Here is a 21,556-nt window from a genome sequence, read left to right as displayed (position 1 = left end):
TCACCGTCGGCTGCTAGACACGCCCCAGGAATGTGCTTTTGGTTGTTATCTGGCCACCAGTCGTGGTCTGTGCTGGAAACTTGAGCAGCCCCTATCATCACACACACTTTTGAACACTCGAGCCCTCGCAAATATGCATGGCCCCCTAAGGTACTTATGTCGCAGCAAACGGACAAAACATGTTAAAAAGAGCTTGTCCTTCAACATCGTACTCAAACATAGGTGAGAGGAGGTGTAGATGTTTTGGGGGACATAACATGCAACCATTACAAAGTGATCTCTTGTGCATATTGCAAACACACCACGACAGGAGCAAATACTCTGTTGTTACAAGTGTCGAAGAGCAGCTTTGACGCTAAGAGTTACCTGGGAAGCATTGATTTAAATAAATGGTATAGAAAAGATTACCCAGGGGAGCTTTGCCTTAAGGTAGAGGACCAAAGAAAAACAAGCCTCCGTTTTAGATCATAGAGAATAACAGCCAGAGAGAGCATTTCAGGAATCTGAACAACTAAAGTGCTTCAATTAAGTAACCTTACCTCCCAATCATCGGGGTGCTGTGTGATTTTATGTATTCTGAAGTTAGGCAAGTTTTTCTGAAGATAGTCGGCAAGAAGTTCGGCCTTTGCAAAGTATGGACAATCTGCCTTCCCTGGGAATGAAAGAAATGCTCAGAATGTACTGTATAATGTGCTTAGAGATCTTAAAATGCAGAGACACATATGTTGGCAGAATCATATGACTGTAGAATGAAAAAGGTAGATAAAACAGTATCGGGTGAAGTGAGATATTTTGGGGGTTGTAAAATATGTCTTGGTTGCCCATTTTTTTACTGCAACACTGAGTTTTACCGCTGTCTACGATACAATGATTATTATGACAAAGATATTGCTCCTGGTTAAACTTACAGACATTTTCAGAACCATTGATCGTATACTATATACAATCAAATAAAATAACATTTAAAAATAAACGCGTTGCAGAATAGGTTTCAGGACTTTCCAGTGGAGCTTGTTTCTACATTCCAGGGTTTTTAATGAATGCGTTATGCCAGGTATATGAAGGAAGCCTACTAAACTTTAAAATGCCTGAATCAGTTTGCAAGGATTTCATAACTTTCACTCATTAGAAGGAAATACCTGAAAATAAATGTGCAAACTACAGACCTATATCCCTTTTAAACACTGATGTATCGACCACCAGATCGGAAAACTTAGGGGTCCATTAGGATGTCGGGCGGTGGCACCACCGTGGTGCTGACAATGCCGAAAAATGCATTTTCCACCCGCGAGCAGCGGTAAAGACGACCACCATATTAGTATTGCCAAACCTAGGTCAATTCCCGTTCGCCGCGGTGCCACGCGCACCGCTAATCAAAGTGCGGCGGAGTGAGCCAATTGAGACTCACCTCTGTGCGGAATGACGACCGCCCCGCTCCACCAATTAGGAAGCTCCAAACAAGCAGACACACAGCAGCGGAGACGCCGCACAATCAGAGACGGCGGAAGCACGACAGCGGAGTGCCAAACCAGAGTCCTGGTCCCCTCCACCCGGTCACGACGCCATGGACCCCGCTCTACACGTGTTCCCGGTGCTGTTCCTGCCGCATCACTATGAACTCATGGCCCGCTTTGGTCGCCGCCGCAGGTACGCAACTACACAAATACAACACACAACACACAACAGGCTGACACAGGGTCCAAATCCACAACAGACACCTTGCTGGGGCAGTAACACATCCACAAGGGCACCCACACATGACCCACCTGTCACCAAGTCACCACTCTACATCCTGGACACACATCTTCCGCGATCATGCAGCAATGTCCTGGTCACATCACCGCAGCGGAGAACACAAGGGAATACATGCACACAAGAAAGGAGGCAGGGCCAGTCCCAGTCATGGACAGGGCACAAAGACCCCAGGGCCACACCTCCCACCACCACACATGAGCACAACCCATGTAGGAATATGCCATGTGCCCATCCAGTGCACACTCATGCACAACAACAAGCCTGGTCAAACCACACCCTGTACCATACAAAAAACATCCAGGGAGACAGCCACAGCAGGAGTTGCTGCACAGGAACACACAACACACAGCACAGTAGCACAGGGCCAGGGAAACACACTTACCACAACACCACCACACACATGGAAACAAACATTAGTACAAGCACCAAATAAACACATACAAGGAACAAATGGACACACAGCCTGCATAGCCACACATACATACCACACAATGACACACAACCACATACTGCAAATGCCAACAGCAATGGAGCCCAACAAATAGGAAAGCCAAAGTGGGATGTACACAAATGGTAGGCCGTGGAGACACACAACAAGCATGTGCCCATCACATGCAAGAGAAGGAACACAGAATACCCCCCCTCAGGCCATCAAACCACACACGGCTGGTACAGTCAGTGAAGTCAAACCACAGGCACCACAGTGCAACAACACAGAGAGACAGCAAGGCATACCAGGTAAAGGCACACGGAACAAAGGAAGGCCTGGAAGTCAAACTGGGAACAGCCACATGTGCATATAACCACATAACAGGAGTACACCACCAGCACAACACACAGGGCCCATATACATACTACATCACTGACAAACACAAGGAGGAATGTACACACAAACCCCCCTCACAACAGCTTCACACAGCACCAGTGCCACACACACTGAAGGCTGCCCATAATTGCCAGTCCATACACACACAAAAAACACACACCCTGGGTGTAGCCACAAACATCACACACAGGGATGTCACAGCAAGTTTCTGCACAAAAACATCACACAAACACACAACCCAAAATAAACACTCACAGAACCACAACAAAAACAGACATACCCTCTCAGCCAAACTGTGGCAAGGCAATGTGAGCACAGACACAACAGAAGTGCACAACCTCATCACTCAGTAACAAAGCACACACAACATATCACAAATCACAAAAGAAGTGCATCATCATAGAACAACACAGCCACATCAAACCAACTACAAATGCACAGGCCAAACAAACTGAACAAACACTGCAGGACATCAGGGGATGCACATCAGGCAAAGTCAAGGCCACATACACACAGCACCATACACACAACAAGCAGTGTGTGCACACCAAGCATACCAGTCACACACAGACATAAGTGACACAACCCCAACCCATACAACACAAATCAGCACAAACACAACAGCACACCCAGGAAGTGACGCAACAACACAGCCAACACACATACATCCAACACAACCACAACAGATGCACAGATCTGGGACACAATGGTGCAATCAAATTGATCATAGCACTGGCAAGCACACACAGCTGAACAGCAGATGAGCAACCATGACTGCCACACAGCACAAGAACACCACAAAGGAACAATCAGGGAAAGAACCTGAGTGGTCCATAGCCCTAGCCCAAACAAATGCACCACACAGCACAGTGTCACAAAGTAAGTGATGAGGAGGCACATACACACACACACAAAGCAAGGGGACAGCCGACATCCAAGTGAAGCGTACTGCACATCATCAGTGGACATGGCAGGAATGCACAAAACACAATAAGAGGGATTCTAGCCCCACAAAGAGTACGTACAAGAAGCACACATAGGTGATGGCATTACACCACACACACCATGCCATAAAGGAGGATAAAAGGCACCATGGGCCTGCAATGCCTGAGAAACACAAACACAATGGCAGTGTGTAACAGCAGGTCTGCACAGTATACACAAACAGAATCAAGACACATGGATGATCAAACAAAGACGACACTGATGTGCCAGTCACACACCCTGCACACTCACAAGTGACTCAAACAACAAGTAGGAGTCAGACAGAACAGCATTGACATACCAACACACTGCACACGTCTTGACAATCCAAGAGCACACATCTCATGTAGGCCATGGGACCAGGATGGCGGGCCATCACAAGATGACCATTGACATACACAGCTGGGCACACATACAGGAATAAGCCACATACATGATGATATTGCCCAGCCTGCATGCAGACCTGTGCACAGAGTTACACTCTGTGCTGTCAGTGTCCCCCGAACTGACATGTGAACAATGTAGCCAACAATTGAAAGCCTGGAAAATGAGAACTGCAACACAGGTTAAATTGACACCACAGATGCCACAAGTATCAATGTCAGAAAGAACTGAAGTCCCTGTCACCCCTGTGAAAAAAGAGTAGGCGAGCAAATACCTTTGCAATGTTGAAGTGCCACATAGAGCATGGGGCACAGCCAAACATATGCACACACCAAAATACCTTTATTTAGTAAGGACACTGACAAAACAGACAACAGGAGTGACTGTCTTTATTCACATTTTGCATAGATAGGCACCAACAGTAGAGAAGAGAAAGACACAAAATGCACAGCATATCCACGAGAAGCTGCACAGGCAAGGGCAGGACAGGAAGCCCAGTGGGCATGGCAAAGTGCAGAGTGAGTACATGAGAGGCTGCACAGGGAATAGTCCAACACAGCAGAGCAACAGGGCCAGTGGGCAATTCAGGGTGCACAGCAAGTACATGAGACGCTGCACAGGGAATAGTCCAACACAGCAGAGCAACAGGGCCAGGGGGCAGTTCAGGGTGCACAGCAAGTACATGAGGGGCTGCACAGAAAATAGTCTAACACAGCAGAGCAACTGGGCCAGTGTCCAGTGCAAAATTCACAGCATGTACATGAGAGGCTGCACAGGGAATAGTCCCACACAGCAGAGCAACAGGCCCAGTGCCCAGGGCAAACTTCACAGCAAGTACATGAGAGGCTGGACAGGGAATAGTCCAACACAGCAGAGCAACAGGGCCAGTGGCCAGGGCAAAGTGCAGAGTGAGTACATGAGAGGCTGCACTGGCGAGGGCAGGACAAGAAGGCCAGTGGGCATGGCAAAGTGCAGAGCATGTCCATGAGAATCTGCACAGGCGAGGGCAGGACAGGAAGGCCAATGGGCATGGCAAAGTGCAGAGCCTATCCATGAGAATCTGCACAGGCAAGGGCAGGAAAGGAAGTCCAGTGGGCATGGCAAAGTGCAGAGTGAGTACATGAGAATCTGCACAGGCGAGGACAGGAAAGAAAGGCCAGTGGGCATGGCAAAGTGCAGAGTGAGTACATGAGAATCTGCACAGGCGAGGGCAGGACAAGAAGGCCAGTGGGCTTGGCAAAGTGCAGAGAATCTCCATGAGAATCTGCACAGGCGAGGGAAGGACAGGAAGGCCAGTGGGAATGGCAAAGTGCAGAGTGAGAACATGAGAATCTGCACAGGCGAGGGCAGGATAGGAAGGCCAGTGGGCATGGCAAAGTGCAGAGTGAGTACATGAGAGGCTACACAGGCAAGGGCAGGACAGAAAGGCCAGTGGGCATGGCAAAGTGCAGAGCATATCCATGAGAATCTGCACAGGCGAGGGCATGACAGGAAGGCTAGTGGGCATGGCAAAGTGCAGAGCATATCCATGAGAATCTGCACCGGTGAGGGCAGGTCAGGAAGGCCAGTGGGCATGGCAAAGTGCAGAGCATATCCATGAGAATCTGCACAGGCGAGGGCAGGACAGGAAGGCAAGTGGGAATGGCAAAGTGCAGAGCATATCCATGAGAATCTTCACAGGCAAGGGCAGGACAGGAAGGACAGTGGGCATGGCAAAGTGCAGAGCATATCCATGAGAATCTGCACAGGGAGTGTGTGCAGCTGTACCCTTCAATGGGCAGCAACACAGTCAGGGGGGTAACAATGGGCAGAACAGGCCCACCTGTGAGAGAGACCAGGTATATTAGGGGGACTAGCACTCACACTTGGCTGTCAGGCTGGCTGGGAGCTGGCTGTGTGTCGGGGACATCAGGAGCACCTGTTTGGGGAGAGAGCGGCCCAGGTGAGGTAGGGCAATCAGTGGCTTGGCAAGCCAGAGGGCTGTTTGGACCAGGTGGTGTAGTGGCACGTGGAGGTGGAGTCATGCAGACCTGAGACAGTGTTGGGTGGGAGAGGTTTGAGGGGTGCCTTTCCACTTCTTGGGAATTCGGAATGGCTTCCCTGTACTGGAGTTAATGGGAACGGGTACAGGCACACACACCAACAGAGCCGCATGAGGTGCAGACACTGGCACTCCCTCTGGTGATGTGCTGTATCCTGCTGAACGCTTCGTCTGGCTCCGCCTCTGGCCCTCCTTCCCCTGTTTGCCAGGTGTACCCCCTACAGTGTCCTCCTTCACCTGTTTGCCAGGGGTACCCCCTACAGTGATCTCCTTCACCTGCTTCACTGGGCTTGGAATGGGAGTCAAGGGGTGGGGGAATGTGGCTCTGAGCCCTTCCTAGGTGTACCCTTGCCATACAAGACCTCCTCAGTGGGCACAGAAACTGCATGCCTTGCTTTGCGTGAAGGTTTAGGGACAGGAGAGTCCTTAACTGGGGATGCCTCTGAGGCATGTGAGCCTGAGGTCTGCTTCTTTGCTTTTTGGGACTTGCCTTTCCCTGATTGGCTCTTGTCTTTGCATTCTGGGGTGGCTTTGCTCTTCTGTGGGGATGGTGTCTGCGGGCGGGCCCGCTTGGGTTGTTTCTGCTGGGAGCTTCCTGTGCTGTATCGTGACTGTGACGCATGGGAACCGTGGTCACGATCATCAGATGTGGCCACTAACTGGGGGGTGGACAAAGGCCTTGGAGCAGGAATGGGAGTATGTGCCTGTTGAAGGGCAGACGTCACTGTGGACGACAAAGCCAGGACAGTACGGTGCAGCCCACCCACATCGGAGTGTATGCCCTCCTTGTAAGCAACCACCTGGGCTAATTTTTTGTCATGGTCATTGAAGGCATTGAGGAGGGCTGTCTGGCCCACACAAAGCTGGCACAGAAGGTCAACAGACTCCGCACTGAGGGCAGCAGGGGGGACAGGTGCAAGGGCAGCGGTGCCAGGTGTGAATGTAACTCGTCCTCTCTTACCGACAGGCAGCACCAGGGAAGTGGATGGGATGGTGGGCACTGGCCGCTGTGTGGGAGTAGATGATGCAGATTCTCCATTCCCTGTGTCCGCCAACATGGATGCAACCCCTCTGGCATCAGATGATGTGGTACTTTGTGTCTCAGGTAGGGATTCCTCCTGCATACTCTGGTCCCCCTCTGAGGCACTGGTGACCTCTGTGTCACTGGGCTCCTGTGCAGCTGTAGTGCTAGTCTCACCCCCACTGGTGTCCGGCTTGTGTCCCTCCGTGACCACTGACGAATCTGCATGAGAGAGAGATGCAGGGTCAGGTTAGTGGTATCAACAGGACATAGCAATGCAATTAATGCAGTACAAAACATGCCCAAATCTACCGGTCGCACACCACACTCTACAATCACATTGCAACAACTCACAACATAGACCACAACATTGCATGTAACCCTGATCATCTGTCATGACTGAGCCATGTTAAGGCCACAGAGCACAACACCCTGCCTGTGGCTGAAGTCTTTCAGACACACAACTTGCTATGCCCACACCTACGGACATGATGTGGGCACACCACTTGTTGCCAAAGACAGACATTGAGGGAACAGGAGGGGACAACACAGACACCTATTATGACATGACAGTTCACAATGGCTAATAGCCCATGCCAAACACCATGTTGTACTCTGGGGCCCAAGGACTAGTGCACATTGTTGTCAGATGTGTAGGCCTCAACATCCATGGTGCATGCAATGTACGCATAGATGTAGTCACATTCAGATTGTGAACACTGCTGTTCTCTCCCAAAGCGATTCCCTAGACTACCCCAATGCTGAATAACCATGAGGAGCATAATGCATACTGCAATGGGAATCTCCAGCAGGGAGGATCACCTTTGTAAGTAAGAACAGTCTGGGCAAATGCATGACACTGGCACACATCCCAGGAGCCACTTACAAGACAATGCACTGCACCACTCCACAAACATCACATAGCCACAGCTGGCACAGGCCATGTACACATGCATCCGCTCCCAGCCAAAATCACCCTCCCCAAATACTCACCCCTGCCTTGCTGCTGATGCTCCTACAGACGTGCATCCAGCTCAGGTTGAGTCACTGTCAAGATGCGGCCCATCAGTGGTGTCATGCTGCGCCGTGCCAACCGCCCAGTGCGAGTAAGCAGCCCCAAGGTAATCTCTGCCACGTTCTTTGCCAGCCGGCTGATGTCGTCCCACCTCTTGTGGCAGTGGGTGCGCCGTCGGTTAGATACCCCCAGAGCTCGCACCTTTGCTGCAATGGCCCTCCACACGGCCTTACGCTGGTGTACCTTGAGCTGCAGGCAAGGGAGACAAGAGGAGGAAATGATCAGTGACACAGTGTCATGTACAGACTCATCACCAAATCTAATCTCTGTCCATCCCACCCTGGGGTACATTTCACATGGGCACTCTGCATGGGCTAAGCTGATGTGATTGCATGCATTTATGAGGGCATACAGAGTCCCTGCACATCTCACACACATGCAGGATGACAGCACTGAACCCCCTATTTGGCAAGCACACATCTCCAGTCCTATGCATGTCTGGGCACAACATATATCACGTATCGAGCTGTGTCTGTGGGTAGGCTCACTGTGCAGCACTCAATGTGCATGCCCTGTGAATATATCAATATGTCATGTGTGTTGCTTGGGGGACATGGACTCACAAACACAATATAGAACTACACAAGTGTGGTTGTGTGCAATTTTACAGGGCTGAGATGGTGCATAGTTGGATTTTACTGTGAAAAAACAAGAGTAAGGACACAGTAAGTGCAGTGATGTGATCTCATCTTGGTGGGCGGGCACTATGCAGAGCATCTGGGCTCACACTGAGTTGGACAACAGGGGAACACATAGCCATTCAGCCAAGCAATCACTGTCCTGGCACCTGCATGGCCAACATACTGTGTCACTGTCTGGCTGACAATTCAAAACAATTCCCTCAGACCTACAACTGCAGGTAGGGAAACCTGTGACATTGGGACACACACTCCTTCCTCCTGAAGACAGCTTGTTTGTCAGTGCATGACACAACCCCACACCGTCAGGCATATACTGCAGCAGTCCAACTACATGTGTGCCCCCCCTGCCCTACACCTCCGTTTTTGGTTACTTACCACAACATTTGGGGCACCATACAGCCTTGGGTACTGTGCGAGCACCTCGTCCACCAGTACCTCCAGCTCTTCGCTTGTGAATGGACTGGCACAGATCTTCTCTGTACTTGCCATCCCTGTGGACATGGAACACCTGTGGTGGAATTGGGTGGTGGGGGGTCACTGGCAGCAGTCCCTGGAGGCAGCAGCAGATGAGGGGTCTCAGGCAGCAGTCCCTGGAGGCAGCAGCAGATAAGGGGTCTCAGGCAGCAGTCCCTGGAGGCAGCAGCAGATGAGGGCTCTCAGGCAGCAGTCCCTGTAGGCAGCAGCAGATGAGGGGTCCCAGGCAACAGGCTCTGGGAGCAGTGGAAATGTGAGGCTCACTCGCACACATATATAGCCCCCTGTGGTCGTTTTTCTAGGTACCAAGCTGCAGCAATTGGTTGTCCAGGTCTGCCTCATTCAAAAGCATCCAATGACCGCCTCCGCGGTGGCGGAGCACGCCTACCGCGATTTTCAAAATTGCATCATGCCACCACAATGATCATTCCCATTGGCTCTAGGTCATGCTCCATGGCGGTGATGCACCGCAGGGGCCCGGGGTGCGCTACCGCGATGGTGCATCTTTCAAAGGCATCCAATGTTCGCCTCCGTGGTGGCGGAGCACGCCTACCGCGATTTTCAAAATTGCATCATGCCACCGCAATCATTGTTCCCACTGGCTCTAGGGCATGCTCCATGGCAGTGAGACACGGCAGGGGCCCGGGGTGCGCTACTACGATGGTGCATCTTTCAAAAGCATCCAATGTCCTCCTCCGCGGTGGCGGAGCACGCCTACAGCGATTTTCAAAATTGCAGCATGCCACCGCAATCATCATTGCCATTGGCTCTAGGGAATGCTCCATGGTGGTGAGACACCGCCAGGGCCAGGCGGTAGCTTCCGCGATTTGGGGCACATACAATGGCATGAGGCACCGCGATTTGGGTGTCAGAGCATGCCAAGCGCCATTTGGAGATGTCTCCATGCCAATGACTACCGCACCTGTGTCAGGGGGGGTGCCGGTGAGACACCGCCAGGGCCAGGCGGTAGCTACCGTGATTTGGGGCAAATACAATGGCATGAGGCACCGCGATTTGGGTGGCGGAGCATGCCAAGCGCCATTTGGGCACGTCTCCATGCCAATGACTACCTTACATGTGTCAGGCGTGGTGCCGGTGAGACACTGCTGGGGCCAGGCGATAGCTACTGCGATTAGGGGCACATACAATGGCAACGTCCATCGGGAACACTTCAAAAGGGCACAGTGGCCACATGGTGAAGGCCACATCATCGTGCACACAATGCCAATGTTCTATTGACTCCACAGGTGCCTACATGTGCCATGGTTGTGTATGTGTGACGTACATTGGTTTGTTGTCCCTAACATGTCACAAAGGCATTAGATGGTTGATGAGGCAGAACAGTGTTGTAGCGGACTCTACAATGTGTACATTAATCAATGTGTTGTGGGGCAGTGATGACCTCGACAAGGCTTGTCTCACTGTATGTTGTAGTTACTTACTTGTGCTTTTCTGTCTGCTCATACATGCAATTGTCAGTTCACCGCCAACTGTGCTCATTGTGTTGTGGATGTGTGCCAAGTTTGAATGATGCATTGAGGTGTGACAGGTACAGCAGATGAGTATGAGACAGTAGTGTTGATTTGTCGCACATTGGCTGGATGCCATACTCCCAGGCGTGCACATGTAAAATGTGGCCCTGAAACTATGTGCATTCACATTGACCTAGGTGGTGTTTGAGGCACTTGTGTATTGAAAATAGAGAGGTGTGCCTTCTGTGTGACTCAAACGACTACCCATGTGACCTGGTGTGTCACTCATTTGTCAAGTCAGTCTTTGTTTTTTTCTGTGTCATCCTGTACAGGATATGCTGCGGCCATCTCCTGATGGTTGTCATTGACATGTGTCCCCTTTCATCCCAACTAGGAGGAGGCCAAATCTGATTCGTCACTTGACACTGCTGGAGGACATGGAGGATGTGGCGATCATTCGTAAATTTCGTCTAGATAGAGCCACCCTGAGGACCCTTTGTGATATGTTGGAGCCCCACCTGCAGCCTCGCCAGACATATCCAACAGCTTTCACCCAAACTCATAAAGTGATGGCAGCCCTCAGTTTTTTGCCACTGGATCGTTCCAGAAGATCTTGGCCAGCGCTGGTGGGATGTCTCAAACGATGTTCAGCATGGTACTGAGTGATGTTCTGTCCGTCATGATGATCTACAAGGACAAATATATACATTTCCCCAGGGGTGCTAAATTGCCAGCTGTGAAGAGAGACTTCTATCTCCTTGGGCACATCCCCGATGTTATTGGTGCCATAGATTGCACACATGTCGGTCTTGTGCCACCACAGGCAAGTGAGCACATTTTTCGTAATCGAAAACATTACCACTCCATCAATGTGCAGGTGGTGTGCCTGGCAGATATGATCATCTCGCATGTGTGTGCCAGATTCCCCGGATCAGCCCATGACTCCTACGTCCTGAGGAACAGCATTGTGCCCCAGCTGATGGCTAATCTGCTACCCGAGCGTGCATGGATTGTGGGTGAGTATGCCTAGTTGTATGGTGTACTGGGTGTGTGACTTGCTGCCCTCTGCCTGTGCAACACTGCAATGTGTATTTGTCATTCCTAGGAGACGCTGCATATCCCAGCCGTCCATGGCTGCTGAGCCAACTGCGGAATCCCAGGACCCTGGGAGATATCCGATACAATGAGGCCCATGGGAGGACACGTCATTTGGTGGAGCGTACTTTTGGTGTGCTGAAGTCACGTTTCCGCTGCCTGGACAAAACCGGAGGTGCACTGGCATACTCGCCTAGGAAGGTGTGTCAGATCATAGTGGCATGCTGCATGTTCCACAACCTGGCCATTCGCAAGCAGATTCCCCTGCTCCTGGATGAAGACGAGGACCCAATGCCCTTGCTTGCACAACAACCTGATTCTAGTGATGAGGACAGTGGAGAAGATGAAGGTGGTGACATGCGTCAACAGCTCATCACCCGCTACTTCACTTGAAGGTGGGTGACGAAGTCCAACATATACATTGTCTGGAGAGATTGCTGTTGCCGTGAAGGGCGAATGGTTTAAACAGACAGATGTAAAGTCACCTGTGTGTGGATATGTGACTGTGACATGTCATCTGTGAACGTATACGGGATGTGTATGTTGATACTTTTTGCTGATTGTGTTGTCTGCGTGTTGGTTTATGTAGATGGTTGGTGTAGTGTAATGTCTGTGATGCCACACTCACACCAGTGAATGTTGTTCTGTTGTGTTTCCCTAGGTGCCTCAGACTTATCCTTGCCTACATACAGTACATACTTCAGATACATTATGGACTTTTTGAAGACTGAACATCCTGCACTAAAGACACATCTGACCCAAAAACAGGGTGCAAGGTATTTTCTTTACAAAGTTGACATGTGAGGGGGTGCGTAGATTTACATGGAGGTGGTGATGGGGCAGTGAGTTGACAGTGATGGTAAATGAGATGTAAGAGTAGATACCACTTTGATGTGGTGACCCAGTCCAACAGACAAGTGCCATTCACAAGGAAGTGTAGGGGAGGACAGTCCAAACAGTCAATGCAGTGGGGAAGATGGCTGCCACCAGGGCTGGCACCGTGACTGGCGTTTGGCTGGTGCTTTGCCTCCAGAGACTTCCAGGTTCTTCTTCGGACGGCCCCTTGGTAGCTTGGCTGGGGTGGGCCCTGCTGTGGTGCCAGCTGCGTCTGAGGACTCACCCCTCTCCGTGGCCGCAGGGTTGGATGGTGAACTGTCATCCTGCGGCAAAACAGAGGTGGCGGAGGTGTTGGTTGGGACGCAGGCCTGTCCCTCAGTAACGTCACTTGCTGACCCATGAGGTCCACCATTTGTCCAATGCGTGTGTCAATGGACCTCATCAGCAGGATGAGCTCGCGTAGAAGATAGTCCGACCGGCCGGTTTGTCCCTGGGCCTGTTCGTATGCCTCAAGGACTCTGGTGATGTGTTCCAGGGATGGGTGACCCTGGCCCTCCCACCTGCCCTGCTGCTACGGACCTGTCGCTTCGCCACTTTGGGTCCGCGCACACTCTCCCTGCCATCCTCAGTTGTTGGTGTGTGGTGGACCTCCCCTGTTACAGGGAGGGTGTTGCAGGTGGCACTGGTGGTGGTGGTAGTGGCGGTGGAGGTGGACGCGCAGGCCGTAATAGCAGGGGTCTGCTATGCAGTTGGTGTTGCAGCAGACGTGGTGATGGGGAGGAGGGGGTCCTGGGACCTGTTGCTCCCTGGCACACCAGATGGGCCGTCCACGAGCTCATCGTCCTGAAAATCCTGGGACTCTACATCCAAGAGTCCATGTTTCAGGGGGGGGAGAATGGCTCTGCTGCTCGTTGGTGTTGCCCTCAGCAGTTAGTTCTTGGTCACCTGTGGATTAGATGGGGAATGGTATTTGTTGTGCACTCTGCAGGCATTATGTTAGCTGTGTGTCATCCACTGTCGGTACCCTACACAATTGACAGATCACATCGTTTTCTATGTGCACATCTGGTGCAGAGGTACATACATTACTTGTACATGTTATGAGGTATCAATGCATACCATGCAAATCGTAATGGAATCATGTTCACCAGGACTTTTTGCCATGTAAGGACATGTAGGGACCAGCACATCATCTTGTCATTGTTATCTCCTTGTTGTTTTGTCTGACCTTGCAGACGTCACATCTGGTCATGGACTGGGCATTGTATTGTACTGCCTGACTTTTTCATGTCATGTACATATTTTGATTCATAAGCCCACACATGCGTCCTAAATATTGAAATGGTCCTTGCTGATTGGGCCACATGGCAATGCACTCATCAGTGTGTGCTGTGCATGGTTGTGCTCCTCAGTCTTCATTGTGCATGTACATTGGTGTGCGAATCTTTGTTATCTGTGACAGTTCCCTTTGCTTACTTGTGTGCACACTGTGCGTGTTAAGCGGGGTAGGTGTGCATTTTTGTGCAATGAGAGGGCTGGTGTTGCCATATGGCAGCATTTCATTACTGAAAAATGTGTGGGTGCACGTACAGGCTACCTACCTGTTAGGGGAAGGTGAACACTGCAATGGCTGCCACATGCTTGTGTGTGGGAGGGAGTACTCCATCCTGCTGGGGTGTGGGCCAGGGGGCATGGTGGGAGTAGTAGTGCAGGCCTCCTACCCCCAGACAGCCCTCTCAGAACAGATGGCTACCTACCTGAGAGTTTGATGAGGGTAGTGTGATGGCTGACACATGCTTCTGGGTGGGAAGGGGGTGTGCTCCATCCTGCTGGGGTGTGGGACAGGGGGCATGGTGGAAGTAGTAGTGCAGGCCTCCCACTCCCGAACAGCCCTCCCAGGAAAGATCGCTACCTACCTGTTAGGTGAGGTGGTTTATGATACTGCAATGGCTTCCATGTGCTTGTGGGTGGTGGAGTGCTCCATCTTGCTCATCTGGGGTATGAGGGTGCATGGTGGGAGTAGTGGTACAAGACTCCCAGGCTGGATGGCTACCTACCTGTTAGTACGTTTGGTGAACAATGCAATGGCTTCCAAGTGCTTCTGGGTGTGATGGGTGGGGGGCTCCATCCTGCTGGTGTGTGGGACAGGGGGCATGGTGGAAGTAGTAGTGCAGGCTTCCAACCCCCGAACAGCCCTCCCAGAGAAAATGGCTACGTACCTGTGAATTTGATGAGGGTAGTGTAATGGCTGACACATGCTTCTGGGTGGGGTGGGGGAGTGATCCATCCTGTGGGGGTGTGGGATAGGGGGCATGGTTGGAGTAGTGGTACAGGCCTCCCACCCCAATCACCCTCCCAGGCAAGATGGCTACCTACCTGTTTGCTCGTTTGGTGAACAATTCAATGGCTTCCAAGTGCTTCTGGGTGTAGGGGGTGAGGTGCTCCATCCTGCTTGGGTGTGGGACAGGGGGCATGGTGGGAATAGTAGTGCAGGCTTCCCACCCCCAAACAGCCCTCCCAGAGAAGATGGTTACATACCTGTGAGTTTGATCTGGGTAGTGTGATGGCTGACATGCTTCTGGGTGGGGAGGGGGTATGCTCCATCCTGCTGGGGTGTGGGACAAGGGGCATGGTGGGAGTAGTGGTACAGGCCTCCTACTCCCAAAATCCCTCCCAGGCACCTGTTAGGTGAACAATGCAATGGCTTCCAACTGCTTGTGGGTGGGAGGGAGTGCTCCATCCTGCTGGGATGTGGGCCAGGGGGCATAGTGAGAGTAGTAGTACAGGCTGCCTATGCTCATGTGCCCATGGTAATTTTGCTAGCTACGTTTAGGGTACATGGGAGTGAGTGAAGGTTGGATCTGTGAGACAGGGTTTTCTGGGTGTGTGGTGCAGATGGATGGGATATGTTTTGGGTGGTGTGGGTTTTTGGTTGTGCAAGACAGTACATATCAGTGTGTTGGTTAACATATGTTTGTACTTACCAGCCTCCACTCTCCCGGATACTCCGGTGGGACTCTCTGGATGCAGTATGGCAAGTACCTTCTCCATGGTGTGAATGTACTGCCAGTCTGGTTAACCAGCTCTCCGTTCTTGCTCCTCCTCTCTTTGACAACCCTCTTGATGTCATGCCACTACTTCATGATCTTCTTCATGGATCGCGGGGTGGTCCCTACTGCAATGACCCTTTGTACTATCCTTTCCCACATTTGCGTCCTCATGGCTAATTGTGTCTGTTGGACCAGGCTACCAAACAGTTGTGGTTCCACTCGGACTATCTCATTTACCATGATTGTCAACTCACTCTCTGTGAATTTGGGCATTTTATGTGTGGACATGGTGTGTGGTGTGCAAAGTGTTTGTGGATGCAGAGGTGTGGGTGGTGGGTGTGGTGTTGGTGTGTGAGGTGTGTTATGTGCTGGGGGCTTGTTGGTGCGGATGTGATGGTGGTGATGGTGGTGTTGAGTGTGCTATGTTCTTTTGCCTCTACTCTCAGATCTGGTGTATGCCCTTCTCTTCTGGGGGTGTTGCAAAGGATTGTGGTCAGTGAAGGGGCTGGTTTTATACTCCGCTATGTGGGTGTGTCCAAATGGGGATTTGCTGTCAGGTGTGTTGTGGGTGTTGTCCTGGGAATTGTATGTTTCAGTTTGGCATGTATTTGTTTCATTGGGATGTTTTTTGTTTTTTTTGGGGGCATGTCTACTTTGATTTGTGCAATAATTAGCATTATTATGGGCTTTTGGCATTGTCCATCATGTTTTGTATGGATCGTCCGCTGAGGTGACTGTGCTGCAGCTCTTCCGCTGGTTCTTCATTCACTGCAGTGTGCGACCGCGGCGGTCGGAAACAGCGGATCGTACCTTGTGTCCATTGGGGCTATCTTAATTTCCCATGCGGTGTCTCCGCTATGCTTGCAGCAGGTTGTAGATTCTGAGCTGCGTTTCCGACCTCAGCGGTCGGATTTTAGACATCACCGCCTGCGACGGGCATTTTTTATTTGCCCGCTTCCGCCACGGTCGTTCTTTTTAGGTGGTTGTTCCTAATTTGACCGCCGGTTTTTCCACGGTGCCAACGGGTGGTTGTTTTCGGCTTCAATGGCGGTCGGGGTGATTTCCGACCGCCATCCTAATGGCCCCTTAGTGTGAGGGAGATACAAAATGGCCACCCTCTGGTGAACTCCAGCATGTTTTCGCCCGTTTTTGCCTCTAAACTACAACATTTTGTCAGAATTTTTGCTAAAATTAGGTTGCTCCATTGCTGAATCCTGTACCTGTGATGTGAAGTTGTTTTTCATGTTTTTGAAGGATGAAAGTGGTGTTTTTCCTCTTCAAGCTTCTGACCCCATCTCTGCCTTTCAGGTACTGCCAGGATTGTTTGTCAGGGGGGGCGGATTGAACATTCAGAAAAGGGCCTGGCTTGGGCCTAGCCACTCCCACAGACCATTTTAGCTGCTGCACCACCCATATTATGGTTTTCTTCACAATTACCACTATATTTTATACAATCTTTATATTCATTTACGAATGTAATCCTAACTACAAGAAAATGGATAATAAATATTATTTTCATAATAAAAGGAGACAGCAGGTTTCACCTCCGCCAATTAAATCAAAAGTGGTAGAGTCAACTCAACCTTCCTTAACTTTAATTCTGGAAGAATTTCAAGCACTTCATGCTAATACAGTTTCAAATGCGTCAGAGATTAAAACTGTGCAGAAAGAAATGGCTAGTTTATCAATGAAAATATTATTCCTGGCTTCCTAAAAATCAAATTTTCAGAAAAATTTGAAATTGATAAGGCACACAGGATTCCTTCCCATCGCAACCCTCAGCACACAAAACCTCGACAAATGATCTTTAAAGTTCTCTGGCATCACCATCTGGTTTTGATCAGGAAAGCAGCACGAGAAATCCCTTCATTGACCGTCAATGGGAATAAAATATTTATTCATCAGGATTTTGCCAAGGAGACTGTTTCAATTCGCAAAGAATTCACTGCTCTTCATCCTCAACTAAGAAGTCTTGGTGTCAAATATGGTCTTTTTGATCCTTCAACAATGCGTATTTGGAAAGATAATCTTTCAAAATCTTTTCATCGTCCTGAAGAATTAAGACGATTTTTGGAACAACAATCACAGCACTCAATGGATACTTATGACTCTAATACTTGAATATTGTAAGTTACGTATTTTCTGACAAATTGATGGTTTATTCTTGCATTGGGCTCCAACGGCTCCGGTTATGCTTGTAAAGCGTGTGTGCTTTCATTCTTGACATTTATGTATTCTGTTTGTTTTATTTTTTCCCTTTCTTTTTACTTGTTCTGGAGCTAGTATTTTCTCATACTCTTTTTCTATTTTTTCCGTTCCTCTTCTTGACCTCCTTTTCCCTTTTCCATTATGGCCAATATTCACAATATTAAAGTTGTTTCATTAAATGTTAGGTCATCCAGTTAAGCGTACAAAAATTTTAGTTTATTTAGGTAGTTGCAAAGCAGATATTTGTTTTATTCAGGAGACTCATATTTGCGACAACATCTTAAATTATATGAAGAAAAAGTGGGTTGATACTATTGTCTCCTCGTCTGCTAATGGGAAAAAAATGGTGTGGTTATTTTCTTTGCAAAAAACTACATTGCCAAATTTTGAGTAAGTTCCATTATTTGTTGGAGGTGATTTTAATGTTATTGCTGATCCTTTATTAGATAGATTATCTAGTACTAAATATCACCCTCCTAAGGTTTTTCATGCTTTTAAATCATTTATTCAAACCACTAAGTTAGTTGATATTCGGCGACTTTACTTCCCTACAGAAAAAAGTTTTACATTTTTTTCCAACCCACATAATTCCCATTCTAGGATTGACTATTTATTAGTCTCCACACAATTAAGTCAATCCGTGATTACTAAGATTGGTAACATTGATATTTCAAATCATGCTTTGATATCTTTTGTGTTGAATTTAAATTCAACTTTTACAAAACAATCTAGATGGCGAATGAATACTGGAATCGTTCTTAATGAACATAATAAACCAGAACTCTTAACTGCCATTCAAGATTATTTCTTACTCACCCTGAAGGTTCCACTTCTACGGTCAATCCATGGGATGCTTATGAAGCTTACTTTAGAGGTGTAACTATTTCTATTATGGCCTATGAAAATAAAACCTTTAATGAAAATATTAAAAATGTAGAAAAACAAATTGCGAAATTTGAGAGACTTTTTATTACGTCCAATGATCCTAAATATAGAGTTTAACTACAAAAGCATCGATATGATACTGTATGTATCTGTATGTTTGGATATCTCTCAAAATATGATGTCTCAAATACGGCTTTGAATTAAAATTCACTTTATTTTGAGAACCTAACTTTGTCTATTGCCAATGATATTTGGGGTAACATACAAAGCATTTTGCATTAAATGTAGACTATAAAAGTTAACTATTGGAGTGCCGGGATATGTGTATATAGATATTGTGTCTCACAGTAAACGCTATGCAGGATCTGTGAACTTGAGCATCCAGGTAGTAGGGTGCATATCCATCCCGAGTGGCACCAACCCTAAATGGTGTTTTTTGATATCTATAGTGACCTTTGAATACATTACTTTTGACCCGACCTGATTTTACATGTGTGTGAGGTGCGCCTCCTATACATTACTACCAATAAGTGTTGCTTTAAAAAATCCATAAAATCAACATGAACATTGAACTGTAACTTTATCTTAAATTATATAAAAGATAAATGGTCTAAATGGTCTTCACTTCATCTCTCATCGTGGGGTAGAATAGATTCTATTAAAATGACTATTGCTCCTAAAATCTTCTACATCCTTGCCATGATTCCTACGCAATTTTCATTAAAATCTTATAAAGATGTTGACAGAATTCTCTCCAAATTTCTTTGGAAAAGCAAGTTGCCTCGTATTGGTTATAAAAAATTAAAAATGCCCAAATGCAATTCAGGGTTCGGACTACCTGACTTTTTTCTTTATCATAAAGCCTTTATCTTAAAATTAAGTTCCATATGGTTTAGTCATTCCTCTTTAAATAATCCTCCTACTTGGCTTCATATAGAGAAATCAATAATAAATCCATTTCCACTACCCACCTTGTTAACCTAGACTAATAAATTGGCATTTTTTCACAAATATTTTATTTTTAAATCCACTAAACTCATTTTTAATGATTTATATTACATTTTCTATCTCTAGTGTTTAATACTGAAGATTTGTCATTATGGCATAGTAATGTTATTAAATTAAATAGAAATATCAGTTTCTGGTATTCATGGATTAATGCTGGTATTTTTTATCTTAAAGATATCTATTCCAACAATGCTTTAATTTCATTTGAGGCTTTGCAAACAATATTTAGTTGACCTAAATCTGAACTTATCAAACATGAGTATTTGTGTAATTCAGTTCTAGACTCTACCTCATGTTATTCCGTCTAATGTTAAAGCAGATTTAGCAGTCTATATTCAAACGGTCTTCACTTCATCCCATGGTGTTTCTATTTTATATAAAAAATTATCTAATTCTCTAGGAAACAACATAAATATGATTTCAGTATTCTGGAATAATGAACTCTCTATTTCTAGGTCTATTGATACATGGAAAGATATTTGGCTTAATGGTATTTCTGGTTGGTTACCTGTTTCGCTTTATCAAGCTAATTCTTATATTGTATTCAATTGTTTATGGACTCCATTGTATTTATTTTGTGCTAAACTTCTTCAATCCGCAACTTGTTGACATTGTAAATTACATCCTGGATCGTTGCAGCATATGCTTTTTGATTGTCCTTTAGTTTTATAAATTTGGGTCTGATGTTTGGAATATTATAAAAAAGATATTAAGTATCCAAGATGATATTTCTTACAAACTGTTAATATGCAAATCTGTTGTTCTTTCACAAAATGTAACTGACATAGAAGGTAAACTTTTTAATTTCCTAATTTCAGCTGCTTTAAAATCCATTACTTTTTGTTGGAAGGATGTTTCGTTATTATCAGTTCATGCTTTGTGGTCATGGGTTATTTTTACAAGAAGAGGAGCTCAGTTGTCTCTGAATGGGATTAATCATAACTAACTTTTTTTAATCATTTTGGATACCTGTTGATGCATATTTATCTTCCTAATTGTATATTTATAGCTTATTTTTCTTTTTTATTGATATTATATTACACTAACTGTATGTTATAGTAGCTCTATTTATAGTTATTACAATAGTATTTATAAATGGCTCCCTCCTCTCCTTTTTATGTTTTCTATGAATGAATACTCATTCTTTCTTACCTATTGTAGTTCACTTGATGTATTTGTAAATTGTGCATTGTAATTAGGTATTTTGGCTTCATAATATTTTGTCTGCATTGTCATTGTTTGTTGTTTAATATGAAACTTCAATAAAATATTTTAAACATTAAAAAAAGAAAACTTAGTGTGAAAATTAATAAACCATCAACAAATGAGGTTCATTAGAGGGGCAGAGAGGATTAAATAAATGCAAGGCTATTATTAAATATTCTCCACTTCACAGTGGATAGTAATTAATCCATTATACCTATTTCATTGGACACAGAAAATATTTTAATTGTGTTAATTATTAAGTTATGATTAGGTTAATAAAATAATTAGATTTAGGTTTAATGAAAATATAAATATTTTAGTAAAGCATACATATGATAATATGGAGGGTTCGTAATAACAAATGGAATAATGTAGCTTTTTTTACATTACACAGAGGCACTAACTAAGGGTGTCTATTATCACTACTGCTGAAGCAGATGTGCTTCCCTTGCCAGACGTGTGTTAATGTTCTCATTTTGCACAAGATCCCATGAATTGAACTACTAATTAACTTAAGTACTTGACAATTGTGTTTCTTGGGAATGTCACTTAGATTGTACAAAGCAGTACAGAACCATTGTGGGTTGGTTAGTG

The 21,556-nt window shown here is 47.0% G+C and overlaps 1 protein-coding gene across 2 annotated transcripts in view; it reads right to left on the bottom strand.

The window, feature by feature from the left end:
- Positions 1-21,556, bottom strand: part of MDH1B (malate dehydrogenase 1B) — a 293,136-nt gene that overhangs the window by 239,246 nt on the left and 32,334 nt on the right. For both annotated transcript variants that reach the window (XM_086955317.1, XM_086955316.1), the window contains exon 2: positions 540-652. In XM_086955317.1, the coding sequence (XP_086811443.1) occupies positions 540-652 (113 nt within the window). The remainder of the gene's footprint in view (positions 1-539; positions 653-21,556) is intronic.

Source organism: Lissotriton vulgaris, chromosome 2_1, assembly GCF_964263255.1.
Source record: "Lissotriton vulgaris chromosome 2_1, aLisVul1.2, whole genome shotgun sequence".
NCBI lineage: Eukaryota > Metazoa > Chordata > Amphibia > Caudata > Salamandridae > Lissotriton > Lissotriton vulgaris.
The sequence above is the reverse complement of the archived record's forward strand: the minus strand, read 5'-3'. Positions and strand labels throughout refer to the sequence as shown.